Below are 13,634 nucleotides of genomic sequence, written 5' to 3' on the forward strand. Positions count from 1 at the left end.
CGCAGAGGAGCTGGAGCAGCTCCGCCACCAGCTGGCCGCCAGCGCGGACGAGCAGGCGCAGGCCCACGAGACCCTCCGCGCGGAGCTGGCGGCTGCCCAGCAGGAGCGCGACAACGCCGCGCAGCAGGCGCAGCGGCACGCAGAGGAGCTGGAGCATCTCCGCCACCAGCTGGCCGCCAGCGCGGACGAGCAGGCGCAGGCCCACGAGACCCTCCGCGCGGAGCTGGCGGCTGCCCAGCAGGAGCGCGACAACGCCGCGCAGCAGGCGCAGCGGCACGCAGAGGAGCTGGAGCAGCTCCGCCACCAGCTGGCCGCCAGCGCGGACGAGCAGGCGCAGGCCCACGAGACCCTCCGCGCGGAGCTGGCGGCTGCCCAGCAGGAGCGCGACAACGCCGCGCAGCAGGCGCAGCGGCACGCAGAGGATGCCGCGTGTGTGCGGCAAGAGCTGGAAGCTAAGGCAGCGCAGTTCGAACAACTGGAAGCAAACGTTGTCACCTGGAAGGAGAAGGTGAAAGCCTCCAAGGCCCAGGACGCACAGCGTATCGCTTCGCAGGAGGAGGAGCTGGAGCAGCTCCGCCACCAGCTGGCCGCCAGCGCGGACGAGCAGGCGCAGGCCCACGAGACCCTCCGCGCGGAGCTGGCGGCTGCCCAGCAGGAGCGCGACAACGCCGCGCAGCAGGCGCAGCGGCACGCAGAGGAGCTGGAGCAGCTCCGCCACCAGCTGGCCGCCAGCGCGGACGAGCAGGCGCAGGCCCACGAGACCCTCCGCGCGGAGCTGGCGGCTGCCCAGCAGGAGCGCGACAACGCCGCGCAGCAGGCGCAGCGGCACGCAGAGGAGCTGGAGCATCTCCGCCACCAGCTGGCCGCCAGCGCGGACGAGCAGGCGCAGGCCCACGAGACCCTCCGCGCGGAGCTGGCGGCTGCCCAGCAGGAGCGCGACAACGCCGCGCAGCAGGCGCAGCGGCACGCAGAGGAGCTGGAGCAGCTCCGCCACCAGCTGGCCGCCAGCGCGGACGAGCAGGCGCAGGCCCACGAGACCCTCCGCGCGGAGCTGGCGGCTGCCCAGCAGGAGCGCGACAACGCCGCGCAGCAGGCGCAGCGGCACGCAGAGGAGCTGGAGCAGCTCCGCCACCAGCTGGCCGCCAGCGCGGACGAGCAGGCGCAGGCCCACGAGACCCTCCGCGCGGAGCTGGCGGCTGCCCAGCAGGAGCGCGACAACGCCGCGCAGCAGGCGCAGCGGCACGCAGAGGATGCCGCGTGTGTGCGGCAAGAGCTGGAAGCTAAGGCAGCGCAGTTCGAACAACTGGAAGCAAACGTTGTCACCTGGAAGGAGAAGGTGAAGAACGCGAAACTGAGGGATTCCGAGAGAATTTCGAGCCTAACGGAGGCGAGGGAGAACTGGCAGAGAGAAGCGGTGAGGGTTGCGGAGGCTGTGTGGCTGCTGTGTGCCGGTACTATGATCTGCGGAAATGTGGAGTCGCCGGCGGAGTGGTCAGAGAGTCTTTGTGAAGCTGTGAAAGATGGACAGGGTGCCTTGGTATGCCTTTCGTTAAAACTGGGGACGGAAGGCACTTGGGCGGGTATTCAATGGTTCAAGGAACAGTTCACAGCTTACCTTGATGTTCGTGCGTCAGCGGCCGAGGAAGCGGCAGAGCGGGTAGAGGCTTTGGAGGGTGAAATCTTGCGCCTAAAGGAATCGGAGGCTTCATTGAATGCTCGTTGCGAAAATACCGAAGCGCACGCAAGGGATCTTGAAGAGGATTTGAAACGTGCATCGACTCAAGCAGAGCGTGTTTCAGAATTGGAACAGGAGACCAGCGAGCTCAGAGCGCGGTGCAACCTTCTTCGGAAAGAGCTGCAGAGGCAGCGGGAGGCAATGCAGCGAGACCGGTCACAGCCGCACGAGACCGCAAACAGCGAGGCTGCAGCGTCTCCAGTCACGGAGAATGCAAGTGCAGTGCAGTCTGTCTTGCTTGCGGCGGCGGGCTGTGTGTCGGAGCGGGATGTCGCGACGTTCGTGGACAGCAGGGGTTTGCCGGATGGGTCTCTCAAGCTGAGCAAGGCAGCAGCAGAGCAGCTGATGAAGGAAAATGCCGAACTCAAGCGAGAAAACGCGCACAACAACGCTGTTATTGCTCAGTACATCAGAGAGTTAGAGGGGTACAAGGCAAATGAACGAGTGCAGCTCAGCATTGAGTATCTCCGCAACATCGTGCAGCAGTATCTCTGCGCGGCAGAGGATTTGCGCCCAAAGATGATCCCGGCCATTTGCACCGTTCTGGAATTCAGCAGCAAACAAAAAGAAGACGTCCAAACAGCAAACCCACGATGCCCTCGATTTCACTGACCGTCGTCGACGCTACTGAGATGAAGGACCTGGAACGACAAAGCCGGTGGCTGTCATGTGCGCTGGTGACACCATTGATAGCATGACAAGCGATAACGAGAGAAGAGAGGCATTGGCCCGCCCCATACTAGCCATGGCGTAGCGGCACCCTGCGCTCCTTGGCACTAGCATGATTTCCTTTAGTGTTTCTGTTGCATCTACGTACTCCCCTGGTGACGGGGGTTACCTCGGCGTGGCATCAGGGTCCAGTGACCCCACTCTGTGTGTGGAGGGGACAAGCAGGGCACCTTCCCCCCCCCTCACTATGCCCGCCAACGCCGGTCCACTTCCAGTGGCGGCAGGGTCCAGCGCCAACGACGTAGCGAAGTGAGAGCGGTGTATCGCTGCTGATGTGGGCGGTCAGGTCCTGGATGGCGCTGCGCCGGAGCGACCCGCGACAGTGAACGCGTAGGTGCCATCCACATGATGGGCAGAGCTCAAGACAGACGCCGTGCTCCGATGACGGGGTGGGTGTATTGCTGTGATGCGTGTCTAGCGTTGCTTTGCACGACGCAATGGGGGCCTGCGTGAGCGGCCGGGGTCACGTGGCGTTCAGCTCACGTTGTATGGCGGTATGGGCACGCTGTTGAACCGCGGAAGCTCGTTGCTGTCGCACTTTTTATTCCATTTTTTGGCAGACCAGCGTTTTCCTACTCAATGGTCTCTACAGCCCTTCACACCTACACTCTCATGCGCACACCTCTGTGGTCACGTGTCAGGGTGTGGAGCATAATATGTGCGGCAGTGCGTAACAGCGTTTGGGCGTGCTGTGTGTCTTCTCCGGCTCCACTGCGCCGCGGATACTGAGCATAGGATCCACTTGAGGCTCTTTGCTCGACTGCATGCCAGGGCTCCGTGAATGTTGGCCGAATGCTTCTACACTAGCGCATGCGGCGCTGGCATCTCCGAGTCTATCACGCTTGAGCAGGCCTTCTATGTTTTCTCCCCACTTATCTACGACCTCTTCCATCGGCCGCAGTGCTAGTCTCGTGAGTCAGTGCTGCGGCTTTATTTTCCCTTCCCACATACGCATAATACACAGCACGGCCGTTGTCGTTTCGTTCTGTGCACTCACATACACTCTCATGGGGAAACGAGACCTGCAGAAGGAGAAGCAGCAGGAGCTCGCTGCTATTTGGGGGAGTGAGGTTCAAGGAGATGCACGTTTTCCTAAACGACGCAGGGCCGCGCAAAAAAAGGGTCTTGGTGCTGTTGAGGACAACGACGACGACGTAGATCCAGACGTCCTGTCAGACATTGGAAGCGATGCCGGCAGCATCACGAGCAAGCTCAGCGATACAGCAAGGAAGGAAACGCGGAAGACAGTCAAAAAGAAGAGAGCCGACTATCGCCTCCATTGCTTTGTCGAACCCGGCACGGAACTGAACGCCGTTCGCACCGTCTTTGAGGCCTACGAGCCCAAGGTCGAAATTCGTACAGCGCAGAAGGGCAATTTGCTCAACAAGTCACAGTTTGCAGTGCTCACGTTTCGCAACAAGGCAATGGCGCTCCATGCGGTGAAGCAGCTTGACGGAACCAATCAGCGTGATCTGCTGGGTGTGAGTAGCCTGAAGCTGAACCTTATGCTGACAAGGCAGCAGAGCAAGATTGCGCGCAAAGCACTCAACCGAAAGATCCGCCATGAAAAAGAGCGAAATCAGCTCATGGAAGAGCAAGAAGACCTGGCGTTTATTGAAAACTTTTTGAAGCAGCATAGTAGTGCAAAGAAGAGCAAGTAAGAGAGGAAAATGCCCAGTCTCTCGTGATGTGGTCGAATCTCCATGTGCGTGTGTGTGTGTGTGTGTACGTGCCGGGATGTGCAGTGCGCCGGATGGAATCTCGTCGACCGCCACATTGGGCGAAGCGTTCAATAACCGCGAGTAACTTTTCCTTTCTAAGCCTGCCTAAGCGTCTGCGCCACTGAAGTACCTCCTTTCGTGACTGAGATGGCAAGCAAAGGGGTTGGGAAAAGTGCGCATCCTATCCTCCCCTCCCCTCCCTCCCCCAACGTTTCTATTCTCTCCTCACCTTTCCCCGCTGCAGAGCTGCAAATCGAACGGCCGCGCTTCGCCTTTTCATTTTGCCCGTTCCTGTAGTGACTGTAGGAACAGGTCATACTCAATGGAAGACTCTTGCAGCTCCCGTCATCCAGTCGAAAGCAGTACGCACACCTGCTCCGTCCATCCTTCCCTCACAGGCTCTACGCCTGCCGACAGGCCGGTCTCTCTCTCTCCCTCACCCACCCACCCCCATTGCCTTCCCCTTTTACTCCTCGCATCCTCATCTCAGCAGATGCACAAGCAAACACCCACACCTGCGTAAATACAGCTGAGGTGTGTTCTGAAGACGGCGCGGACACGTGCCTTTACTGCGCGAGGGTCACTTGAGTGTGCTACCCTCAACTGGCTAGTGCGGTGTAGAAGAGCCGATCGATTCTCCCGCAAGCTTGCCGCGAGCAGATGGAGATGGCTGTTAGGGATGAAGCAACGTACGCTGCACTGAAGGAGTGTCGGCCCCAAAGCTGGGGGCCCCTGCGCACTATCACTACCGTTGACAGCTACGTGGGCGGGACGAGGCAGGCGGACGCCGCCTGCTACCCCGTGCTGGAGGGCCCTGGAACACTGCACTCTCGAACGGGTTATGAATTCACTGGCTTGCTGCACGAAGGCGAGGCCTCTGGTACCGGCGTTCAGCGTTGGAGCGACGGCCGCATAGTCTCTGGAACGTTCCAGCACGGCACTGTGACGGGGAGCGGCTCCTTGCACTGGCCCAGCGGGGATGTGTACACAGGGGACCTCTGCGAAAGTGTGCGCCACGGTCACGGCACCCTCGTGTCTGACGCCGGCAGGTCACGGTACATTGGCGACTGGCAGAGTGGGATGCGACACGGACACGGAACCCAAGCGTACCCTGACGGGAGCGTGTACGAGGGGGAGTGGAAGCGCAATGCACGCCACGGCAACGGCTGCATGCGATACAGCACGGGCGACATCTATGAAGGTGCGTGGAGCGACGGCACGCCGTGCGGGAACGGGGTAATGGGCTGGGTAGACCGCAGCGGCTGCTTTTACCGAGAGTTGTACAAGGGCGAGTGGAAGGCAGGGTGTCCGGACGGCAGCGGCGTGTCCAGGTATATCGCCATGCCAAAGGAGTGCTTCCTTGGGTCATCCTCCACTCCGCTCGTGGCACCGTCCCAGTACGCCGCGCCTGCCGAGGCACTCTTGAACGTGTACGTTGGTGCGTACCGCCACGGACAACGCCACGGCCGAGGGATTTTCTACTACGCAGACGGCAGCTGCTACGAGGGTGGGTGGGCTGCGGGGGTCAAAAGCAGAGACGGTCACTTCACCTCTGCGGTTGGAGAAGTGCAGGAGATAAACGCAACATCGGAGCAAGACGCAGAAGCTGCAGAAGAGGCAGTGGCGGCGCTGACCCTGGAAGAATCACCATCTTCCGTGGTACCCTCCGTGTCACCTCGCGGCTTGGGCAACCTCCTCGAGACCGAGGACAATCTGCAGGTGACAATGCACCTGCTTGTGCTACGCTACAATACAACGCTGAAAACCCTCTTCAAGGACTACAGCCATCGAAGTGCGCATGTGGCCTTGCCTACAACGCGCAGCGACTGGTGGCAGCACCGGTTGCCAGGTCGTATGACGCTCACGCAGTGCCTGTACCTCCTCCACGACGCACACATACTTGGCTCGCACTTCTCGATTGGTGCCGCGTTGCGCGCAGTAGCCGAGGTGCTCCGCGTGGAGGCTGAGACGTGGAAAGGTGCAAGGGCGGCAACCACCCTGGCGGCAACCCTCTCCTTAGTGAACGAGGCGGAGGGCACTCTCAACTACCGTCAATTCTGCGAGTGGCTAATCCGCGTCGCGGTGACGGTGAATGGCGGACCAACGTCCACGACAGTGAAGGCGAAGGTGAGCGCTTTGCTGGATGGTTCGCTCAGCCACGTCTCCGAGGCATCGTCACGCGCGGTGGCTGCCGCCTTTCTGCCCAACTCTCTACAGCACACGGAGGACGTGCACCATCACCTCAGTTCCCTGAAGCGCTGCTACGCCGAGCTTCAAAGCGTGAAGGACGGGGGTAGATACGGTGTGTCTCTGCGCTCCTGCCTGACAGCCATGAAGGGAACGCTTGCGAAGTGCCAGATTAGTTCTGCATGTGTCCTGGAGAAGCTGGCGTGGCTGAAGGATGAGTCGGAGTCGAGATACAGCACTGCTCCGGACGCGAAGACAGTCGCTGAAGAGCCCTCCTTGGCACAGGAGATAGTGACCTCCGCCATGGCGAGGAACAGGCAAGTGCAGCAACTGGACGAGAATGCCGGAACGGAGCAGTCTTTTGTGGAGTTTGTGGAGACGGTAATGACGATTGTCGAGGTTGCGCGTCATCGCGGCTGCACGAATGCGGATGGGTTGCTGGTCGACCTTCAGCGCCGTTTGTTTGCCCAGTAGACGCACGATTCATGTAAAAGCGTGTATGTACGCCTGTACGCCATTCGAAGATGTATCTGAGACTTTACTTGCTGCATGCCAACTACCGCTTCACGTATGTATAGTCGAACCCTCACCCTTTACTCCTGCTGTACGACGACGACTCTTATGTTTGACGCCGTTGAAGGGAGGGGGGAGCGTAGCGGTCCCCCTTTCGCCCAGAGGATGACTCCGATTCTCTGTTTGCCGGGGAGTGCACGTGCTTGCGCCTTCCGTCATCCCAAGCAGCACAACAAGTCGTACACGTGCCTAAGAGTATACATGCGTGATTGCAATGCTGCCTAGTCGCACACGCAGCCTCAGGTAATAATTCGAGGGAACAGGCAAGCGGTGGGCGTTTCAGACGCAGACGCACGCAGCTTGTTATACGCGGCATGCGCGAGACCTCCGATCCGTGGTGTTCAACGGTGTCTCGTGCAGTCGTTCACAGATGCTGAGGAACTGCCTGTGTGCGTGGGTGCACAAGAGAGGCATATCTCATCCCTTCTCCTGCTATGCCCCAACTCATCTTCCGCATAACTGCAACCATGTGTTTCTCTCCGCCTCTCTGCTGCGGCTCGAACTGGATGGTGTGTCGTGGGGGGGTCTTTTCTGTTTATGTGATCCTTGCCTCGCCTCGACGCTCCACGGACGCTGCCCACGTGCTGCCGTGCCAAGAATCGCCTCCCTCATCATCCCCGTGCAACACACACTTTCGACGCCCTCTCTTTAATTTTTGTTTTTCCGTAACAACAACACACAAACGCCGTTGCGTGCTGCGAGACATACTCCTTTGCCTTGTGTATTTACTGACACCATGGGGCTCGACATTCAGCTGTTCCGCGATCCCGAGATGGCGGATATAGTGCGCGAGTCAGAGCGCCGCCGCTACGCCAAGCCGGAGATCGTCGATGATATCATAGAGATTGACAAGCGCTGGCGTCGCACGCAGTTTCTAACGGAAGCCAGCAAGAAAATGATCAACACTTGCAGCAAAGCCGTCGGTGCCAAGAAGAAGGCAAAGGAGGCGGACGGCGATGTCTCTGAGGTGCCGGCGGATGTCATGAGCGCCGCCCAGGAAGGCACATTAGACACGGAGAAGCTGGAGTCGTTGTGCGTTCTCCAGCTAAAGGAGCTGTCCAAGGCACTGGCGACGCAGGTGGAGAGTCTCGCAAAGCTGGCTGCGGAGCAGGAAGCGGAGCGGGATCGTATGGTGATCAGCGTTGGCAACATCCTGCACGAGTCTGTCCCGCTCTCGAACGACGAGGAAACCGGCAACGTGGTCGTGCGCACCTTTGGTGACGTGACGCGCCGCATGAAGATGACGCATGTAGACTGTATGGAGCGTCTGGGTCTTATGGACACGTCCAAGACGGTGACCGCAATGGCGGGTGGTCGCGCATTTGTTCTGCGGGGTGGCCTTGTGCAGCTACAGTTCGCCCTCATCTCGTACGCGCTCAACTTCCTCATCGCCCGCGGCTACGAGCCCTTCTACCCGCCGTTCTTCCTCAACAAGGAGAGTATGGGTGCAGTGGCGCAGCTTTCTGACTTTGATGAGTCGCTCTACAAGGTTTCCGGTGACGGGGACGAGAAGTACCTGATTGCGACGAGCGAGGCACCCATTGCCGCCTACCACACCAACAAGTGGTTCACCGAAATGAAGGAACCGATCAAGTACGCGGGCGTCTCGTCGTGCTTCCGAAAGGAGGCCGGCGCGCACGGCCGCGACACGCTCGGCATCTTCCGCGTCCACCAGTTCGACAAACTTGAGCAGTTTGTTGTGTGCTCTCCTCGCGAAGATCAGTCGTGGAAGATGCTGGAAGAGATGATCCAGACCTCCCAGGACTTCAACGAGAGCCTCGGGCTGCCGTACCGCGTCATCAACATCTGCTCTGGTGCCCTCAACAATGCTGCTGCCAAGAAGTACGATCTGGAGGCATGGTTCCCTGGCTCTGGCGCATTCCGCGAACTTGTTTCGTGCTCGAACTGCACGGACTACCAGGCCCGCGGTGTTAACTGCCGCTTCGGCCCGAACACGAAGGGCAGCACAGCGAACAACACGAAGGAATACTGCCACATGCTGAACGGTACTCTCTGCGCTGTCACACGCACAATGTGCTGCATCTGCGAAAACTACCAGACCGAGGAAGGCATCGTGATCCCCGAGGTACTGCGACCCTTCATGATGGGGACGGAGGTGCTCAAATTCCCGGCAGAGGCCCCTGCGGCCGATAAGGAGTAAGAGCCTTCAGTGGGACGTGATCAGTGCAACAGCAGCGGACCGTCCACGCTGACCAACGCCTTAGTGTGCGGGTCTTTTCACTCTCCCCCCTCCCATTGTCATTTTTGTAGCGACGCGGAAATGCGAAGCGAAAAATAAGTGCGTCTACTCTTCGCCAACTCGAGCACCGCAGCCTTCACGCGTGTCCGCTTCTCTCTCGCCCCTTCCGCCTCATCCTCCGGTCTCGGTTGGTGGAGAGGTCATCGGCCTTTTAGCGGGGCTTTCCCATCTCTTCGCGTCGGATCCTCGCTGCCGAGCGCAGGCGAAAGAAATATTTTTCGCCAACGACTCCACCGCAAGCGGAAAACCCCTTCTGATGTTCTCTGGCGCTCTCCTCGTTCTTGTTGTTTTTCTCTATGCTTTACAGCACCCCGCTTGTCGCTTAAGCAGCAGCGAGCGCGCGACGTGCCCTTGCCCACACGCATGACTGGGGGTGCTCAGCAGTGGCACAAGGATCATTGGAAAAGATGGAGGTAGGGGGAGAGGAGGTCTCCTACGCGTTATCGCCTCACAGCATGGTGCTGCCATCCGCGTGCCTATCTTTCCTTTTCTTTTTTGTCCGCTTTCCGCAGCGGACGAGTCGCTGGACAGTGGCATACCAAACTGGAAGTAAGCCCCTGACAATGTAAGCGGCGATGTTCCCAATGCTAGTGTGGGGGTATCGGCACACAACTCCTCTTTCTTGATATATACGCACGCAGCTGTCTTGCTTCCCCCTCGCCTTCCCGGTCGACTTGAGCGAATCGCAATGTCAGCTGCACATGCGTTGTCTATGTGAAAAGCAGCAACACGAGGAGGCCCGCAAGACATCTCAGGTGCGCCTTTATCGGTGCTAACGCATACTGGGCTGCATGCAGCACCGAACACAAACTCGCACCACACTACACCCGACTGTGCAGGTGCCGCCCACGGAGGAGGAGCAGCTTCTTTCCGGTTTTACTGTGATTGTTACCGCACCCCTTTCGTGCGTGGCTGTCGGCAGACTGAGGGGAAAAGACCGTGCATGGCGGCATGTGTGGCTAGCTGCGCCTACCATTATTCTCTTCGGAGCTGGTTTTAAGAACCACAGGATGTAAGGTGCGATGGCGGGTAGACAGAGACGCTACTGTGTGGTCTTTGTACATTCACTCGCCGAATGCAACCCTACATATCGCATTGCTGGAGTGCCACGTAGGAATGGGCGGCCTCCACATCAGCATGCGTGCGTGTGCGTGTGTGGGTATCTTTTGGTTGCTTGTTTGGAGGGATGCAGGCACTCTGTGCGACCTCTGCAGTGGCTGTGATTTTCTTCTATTTTCCCCCATCTGCTCTTGCTGCTGCCTCGACGTGGTGAGCTTCTTCGGCCTGCCAAGCGCAGACTCACTGGAACGATTGCCATCTGCCATCACTCACAGCGAAGGCGGGCACCACTCTCTGCGTTTATACCCAAGTGGCTCCATCACTAAAGATAGCGTTGCGCCGAGTTGAGGTGTCGTTCCGCTGCCAGCGCCGCGGATTTGTGCAAAACTGCGCTCTTCCTCAAATGGGAGGGGAACTGGATGACGAGAACAAAGACGTGCCCGATGACGGCAACGCAGCGCGCAAGCGCGCGTGCCTTGAGCACATGCTCCCTTCCATGCAGGAGCGCTTCGCAGAGCTGGCCCGCACTAGCGTCGGGGAGTCGTCTCTCACCGTGGAGGCACTTTTCCAAAGATATCAGCGCGTGCTGAAAGTAGGCGAGGGCACCTTCGGCGAGGTGTTTGTTCTTTACGACACCGTGGCCCACACATACATCACCATGAAGCGCATGCACACGCTGCTCAGCTTGCGACGCCGCAGTCTGGGCATCCACCGTTGCACTTTTCGGGAAGTGGAACTGCTTGCGGCACTGCAGCATCCGAACATTGTCCAGGTGCTTGATTACCATATCCTCTCCGACGGTAGTTTGGTGATGCTGATGCCAGTCATCGCACACGACCTCACATCTCTGCTGCGTCGGTGGCCCGAAACCCCACGAAGAAGCGGCCACGGCACAGCTTCGGCCGCTGCCTCGACGCGTCCGCGCATGCCGCTGCACGTCATCAAGTGCATCTTTCGCCAGATCATCGCCGGGATTGCCTACCTCCACAAGCACAAAGTGGTTCACCGCGACTTGAAGCCGAGCAACGTCATGGTCGATCACACCGGTGTGGTGAAGCTGATCGACTTCGGGTGGTCGCGGTTCTGTGCCGCGGCAGGGGCCATGACAGGCCCACCTTGTGTGACTGCTTTTCGGCCGCCGGAGGTGCTGGTGGGGGCGCACAACCACTACACCTTCAGCCTCGACATCTGGTGCTGTGGGTGCATCCTGTTCGAGATGTTGACGGGTGGCACACCGTTTGCAAAGAGCCGCAACGAGGCGGAGTGCCTCGCCAATATCGTGGACTGGCTTGGCTCCCCGCCTAGCTCCAGCGAGGTGTACTACCGGTGCACCACCCGCTACCCTTTCCCTCTCGCCCCTGGTCGTCCCGACACGTTCGCGCAGCGGTGTAGCAACTACGGCATCAAGTCAGCAGAGGCGATGTTTCTGCGGCGGATGCTGTGTCTAGAACCTGGGGAGCGGGCCACCGCCGAGGCGCTCCTCAGAGACCCCTGGTTTACAACGGCACCGACGATGTGCGTGCCAAGGGCCATTCCGCTTCCGGCGCACAATATGTTCCGACTGGTGGAGGTCAAGCGGAAGGAGCTGGAGCACTGATGGTGCAAGCAGACGTGCACAAGCACGCACGCATTCGTGTGTCAATCAAGTGCACCTCGCCTGCGGGAAGGCCGCCGCGTTACCCGTTCGCGAGATGTCATCTGCAACAAGAGATGGAAAAGGATGTCTGTTGTGTCCATACGTGCAAGGCGTATGCCTGCTGGAGTTACTCGCTCGTTTTCTTTGGAAGAGCGGGAGCGCACAATAGCCTGCAGACCGTGTGGGTGCTGTGACTTCCATACAGCGTGGGGAAACACGCAGATGCTCAAGACGCTCCACGTTGGCACAACTCTTTGCAGGCACGACATAGCGAAGCTCCCTCACTTCCTTCCCCAACGCATCTCTCATCTTTCTCTGTGGATGTTTCCCGCAGCAAGCACCTGGCATCTACACTGGCTTTTAGTGTTCTTTGTTGCGTCTAGCTCAGCGTATGAAAAGCGCGGAAGCGTGCACGACACCCTTCTCGTACGTGTGCACGTCTCTTCCGCGCCACATCCGAATCTGGCGACACCAAGCGCCGCAGCCACATCACTTTAGCGAAGGCACCCGCATCGCCGCTCCACACGCCCGACTCCCTCGTGAAGTGCGCAGCGAGTTTACGAATATCGAAAAGACCGTCGCCGCTCTCGCAACGGAGTCGTGTGCCAATCAAGCGGATACTCGACTTCCACCTGCCCGCTGAGCAACACACTGGCGCTTACTTCCTCTACGGTGTTGTACCCATCGCCGCTTCCGCAACAGCAGACCAAACGCGTGTTCATGCAGGTGAGAACGACCGGGCACGAAGCGCGCTACGCTTATCCGGCTTCTTGATTGGCTTCGCTTTCCTTCACCACAGTCGGTGCCATGGGCCGGCGCTCCCTTCTCCGCCGAAATCTCGCGCACCCTCTTCTCTTTCTTCCCTTGCCCCGCCACCCCCGCCACGCCTCGTTGCCCAGTCATGCTCAACGATGCATACGGCGAGAGGCGTGAGCACTACCTCGACCTCTTCGCGGACGAGGAGGCGCAAGCGGGTCGGTACAAGGAGAAGATGCGCTGTTTTCTTACGTTGGAGGAGGTGGTGGAACGTCTGCATGAGCAGCCCAGCATTCACGAGCGTATCGCGTCCATCGAGGAGTTCGAGGAGCCCATTGGGCCCTTCAGCGTACTGAACGTGTTCGCTAAGTCACGTTGCTTTGTTATTCTCCAGACGGCCTCGTACTGGTGGTCTCTCGAGAGGCGGGAAGACGTTATTGTGGTGCAGCGCTCCCAGAACTTCAGCAGTGTTCACAGCAGGTGCAAAGGCGCCTATCGCAACTATCGCTGGCCGATCGAGTCGGCACCAACAGCACGGCGGTGCATGTGGTGCCGCGGTGGGCCAAAACTATCCGAAGTTTTTAGCGCCATGCTGCGAGACCACGTTTTCGACCCCAAAACCTGCGCCTCTTCCTCCTGGGAGTTCTCCGACTACGTCTTTCACCTCTGCCTTAGCAGCCGCAACGCTAACCTCGTGTACGACAAAGGATGCTGAGTCGCGCGCCGAATACACGAGCAAACCGAAAACAGACCGTCATCACTGCCAGCAAAATGCGCGCACACACACACATACACGCACGTGCCCAAACATGAGAGCGCGAAGAGGTGAGTGGCATCACTTCTCTCGCCGACGCGTGTAGAGGTGTGTCTGTGTGTGTGCGGGCGTTGATGCAGTTTCGAGCTGAAGCCGTATCTATATCTTTCTCCCCCCCCCTACCACCACCACCCTCCGTGATTTCGTACCCCTCTCTCTCTGGT

The 13,634-nt window shown here is 59.3% G+C and overlaps 6 protein-coding genes across 6 annotated transcripts in view; all 6 read left to right on the top strand.

Annotated features, from left to right (window-relative positions):
• The window catches only part of LMXM_11_0070 (conserved hypothetical protein), a gene marked incomplete at both ends in the record, with an annotated part of 4,791 nt that extends 2,444 nt beyond the window's left edge, over positions 1 to 2,347 (top strand). The window contains one exon of the mRNA XM_003872931.1: positions 3 to 2,347. Coding sequence (XP_003872980.1) covers positions 3 to 2,347 — 2,345 coding nt within the window. The remainder of the gene's footprint in view (positions 1 to 2) is intronic.
• Positions 2,348 to 3,471: 1,124 nt separating this feature from the next.
• LMXM_11_0080 (conserved hypothetical protein) lies at positions 3,472 to 4,125 on the top strand (the record flags this gene model as incomplete). The annotated part of the gene is made up of 1 exon (XM_003872932.1): positions 3,472 to 4,125. The coding sequence occupies one exon, from the start codon at positions 3,472 to 3,474 to the stop codon at positions 4,123 to 4,125; it is 654 nt and encodes a 217-aa protein (XP_003872981.1).
• Positions 4,126 to 5,265: 1,140 nt separating this feature from the next.
• Positions 5,266 to 6,846, top strand: LMXM_11_0090 (conserved hypothetical protein; the record flags this gene model as incomplete). The annotated part of the gene is made up of 1 exon (XM_003872933.1): positions 5,266 to 6,846. The coding sequence occupies one exon, from the start codon at positions 5,266 to 5,268 to the stop codon at positions 6,844 to 6,846; it is 1,581 nt and encodes a 526-aa protein (XP_003872982.1).
• Positions 6,847 to 7,681: 835 nt separating this feature from the next.
• LMXM_11_0100 (putative seryl-tRNA synthetase) lies at positions 7,682 to 9,106 on the top strand (the record flags this gene model as incomplete). The annotated part of the gene is made up of 1 exon (XM_003872934.1): positions 7,682 to 9,106. The coding sequence occupies one exon, from the start codon at positions 7,682 to 7,684 to the stop codon at positions 9,104 to 9,106; it is 1,425 nt and encodes a 474-aa protein (XP_003872983.1).
• A 1,561-nt stretch (positions 9,107 to 10,667) lies between these two features.
• LMXM_11_0110 (putative cyclin-dependent protein kinase) lies at positions 10,668 to 11,861 on the top strand (the record flags this gene model as incomplete). The annotated part of the gene is made up of 1 exon (XM_003872935.1): positions 10,668 to 11,861. One exon carries the CDS (start codon positions 10,668 to 10,670, stop codon positions 11,859 to 11,861), a length of 1,194 nt encoding a protein of 397 aa, XP_003872984.1.
• Positions 11,862 to 12,801: 940 nt separating this feature from the next.
• LMXM_11_0120 (conserved hypothetical protein) lies at positions 12,802 to 13,371 on the top strand (the record flags this gene model as incomplete). The annotated part of the gene is made up of 1 exon (XM_003872936.1): positions 12,802 to 13,371. One exon carries the CDS (start codon positions 12,802 to 12,804, stop codon positions 13,369 to 13,371), a length of 570 nt encoding a protein of 189 aa, XP_003872985.1.
• Positions 13,372 to 13,634: the final 263 nt, after the last annotated feature.

The sequence above is a fragment of the Leishmania mexicana genome, chromosome 11 (assembly GCF_000234665.1).
Source record: "Leishmania mexicana MHOM/GT/2001/U1103 complete genome, chromosome 11".
NCBI classification, from domain to species: domain Eukaryota; phylum Euglenozoa; class Kinetoplastea; order Trypanosomatida; family Trypanosomatidae; genus Leishmania; species Leishmania mexicana.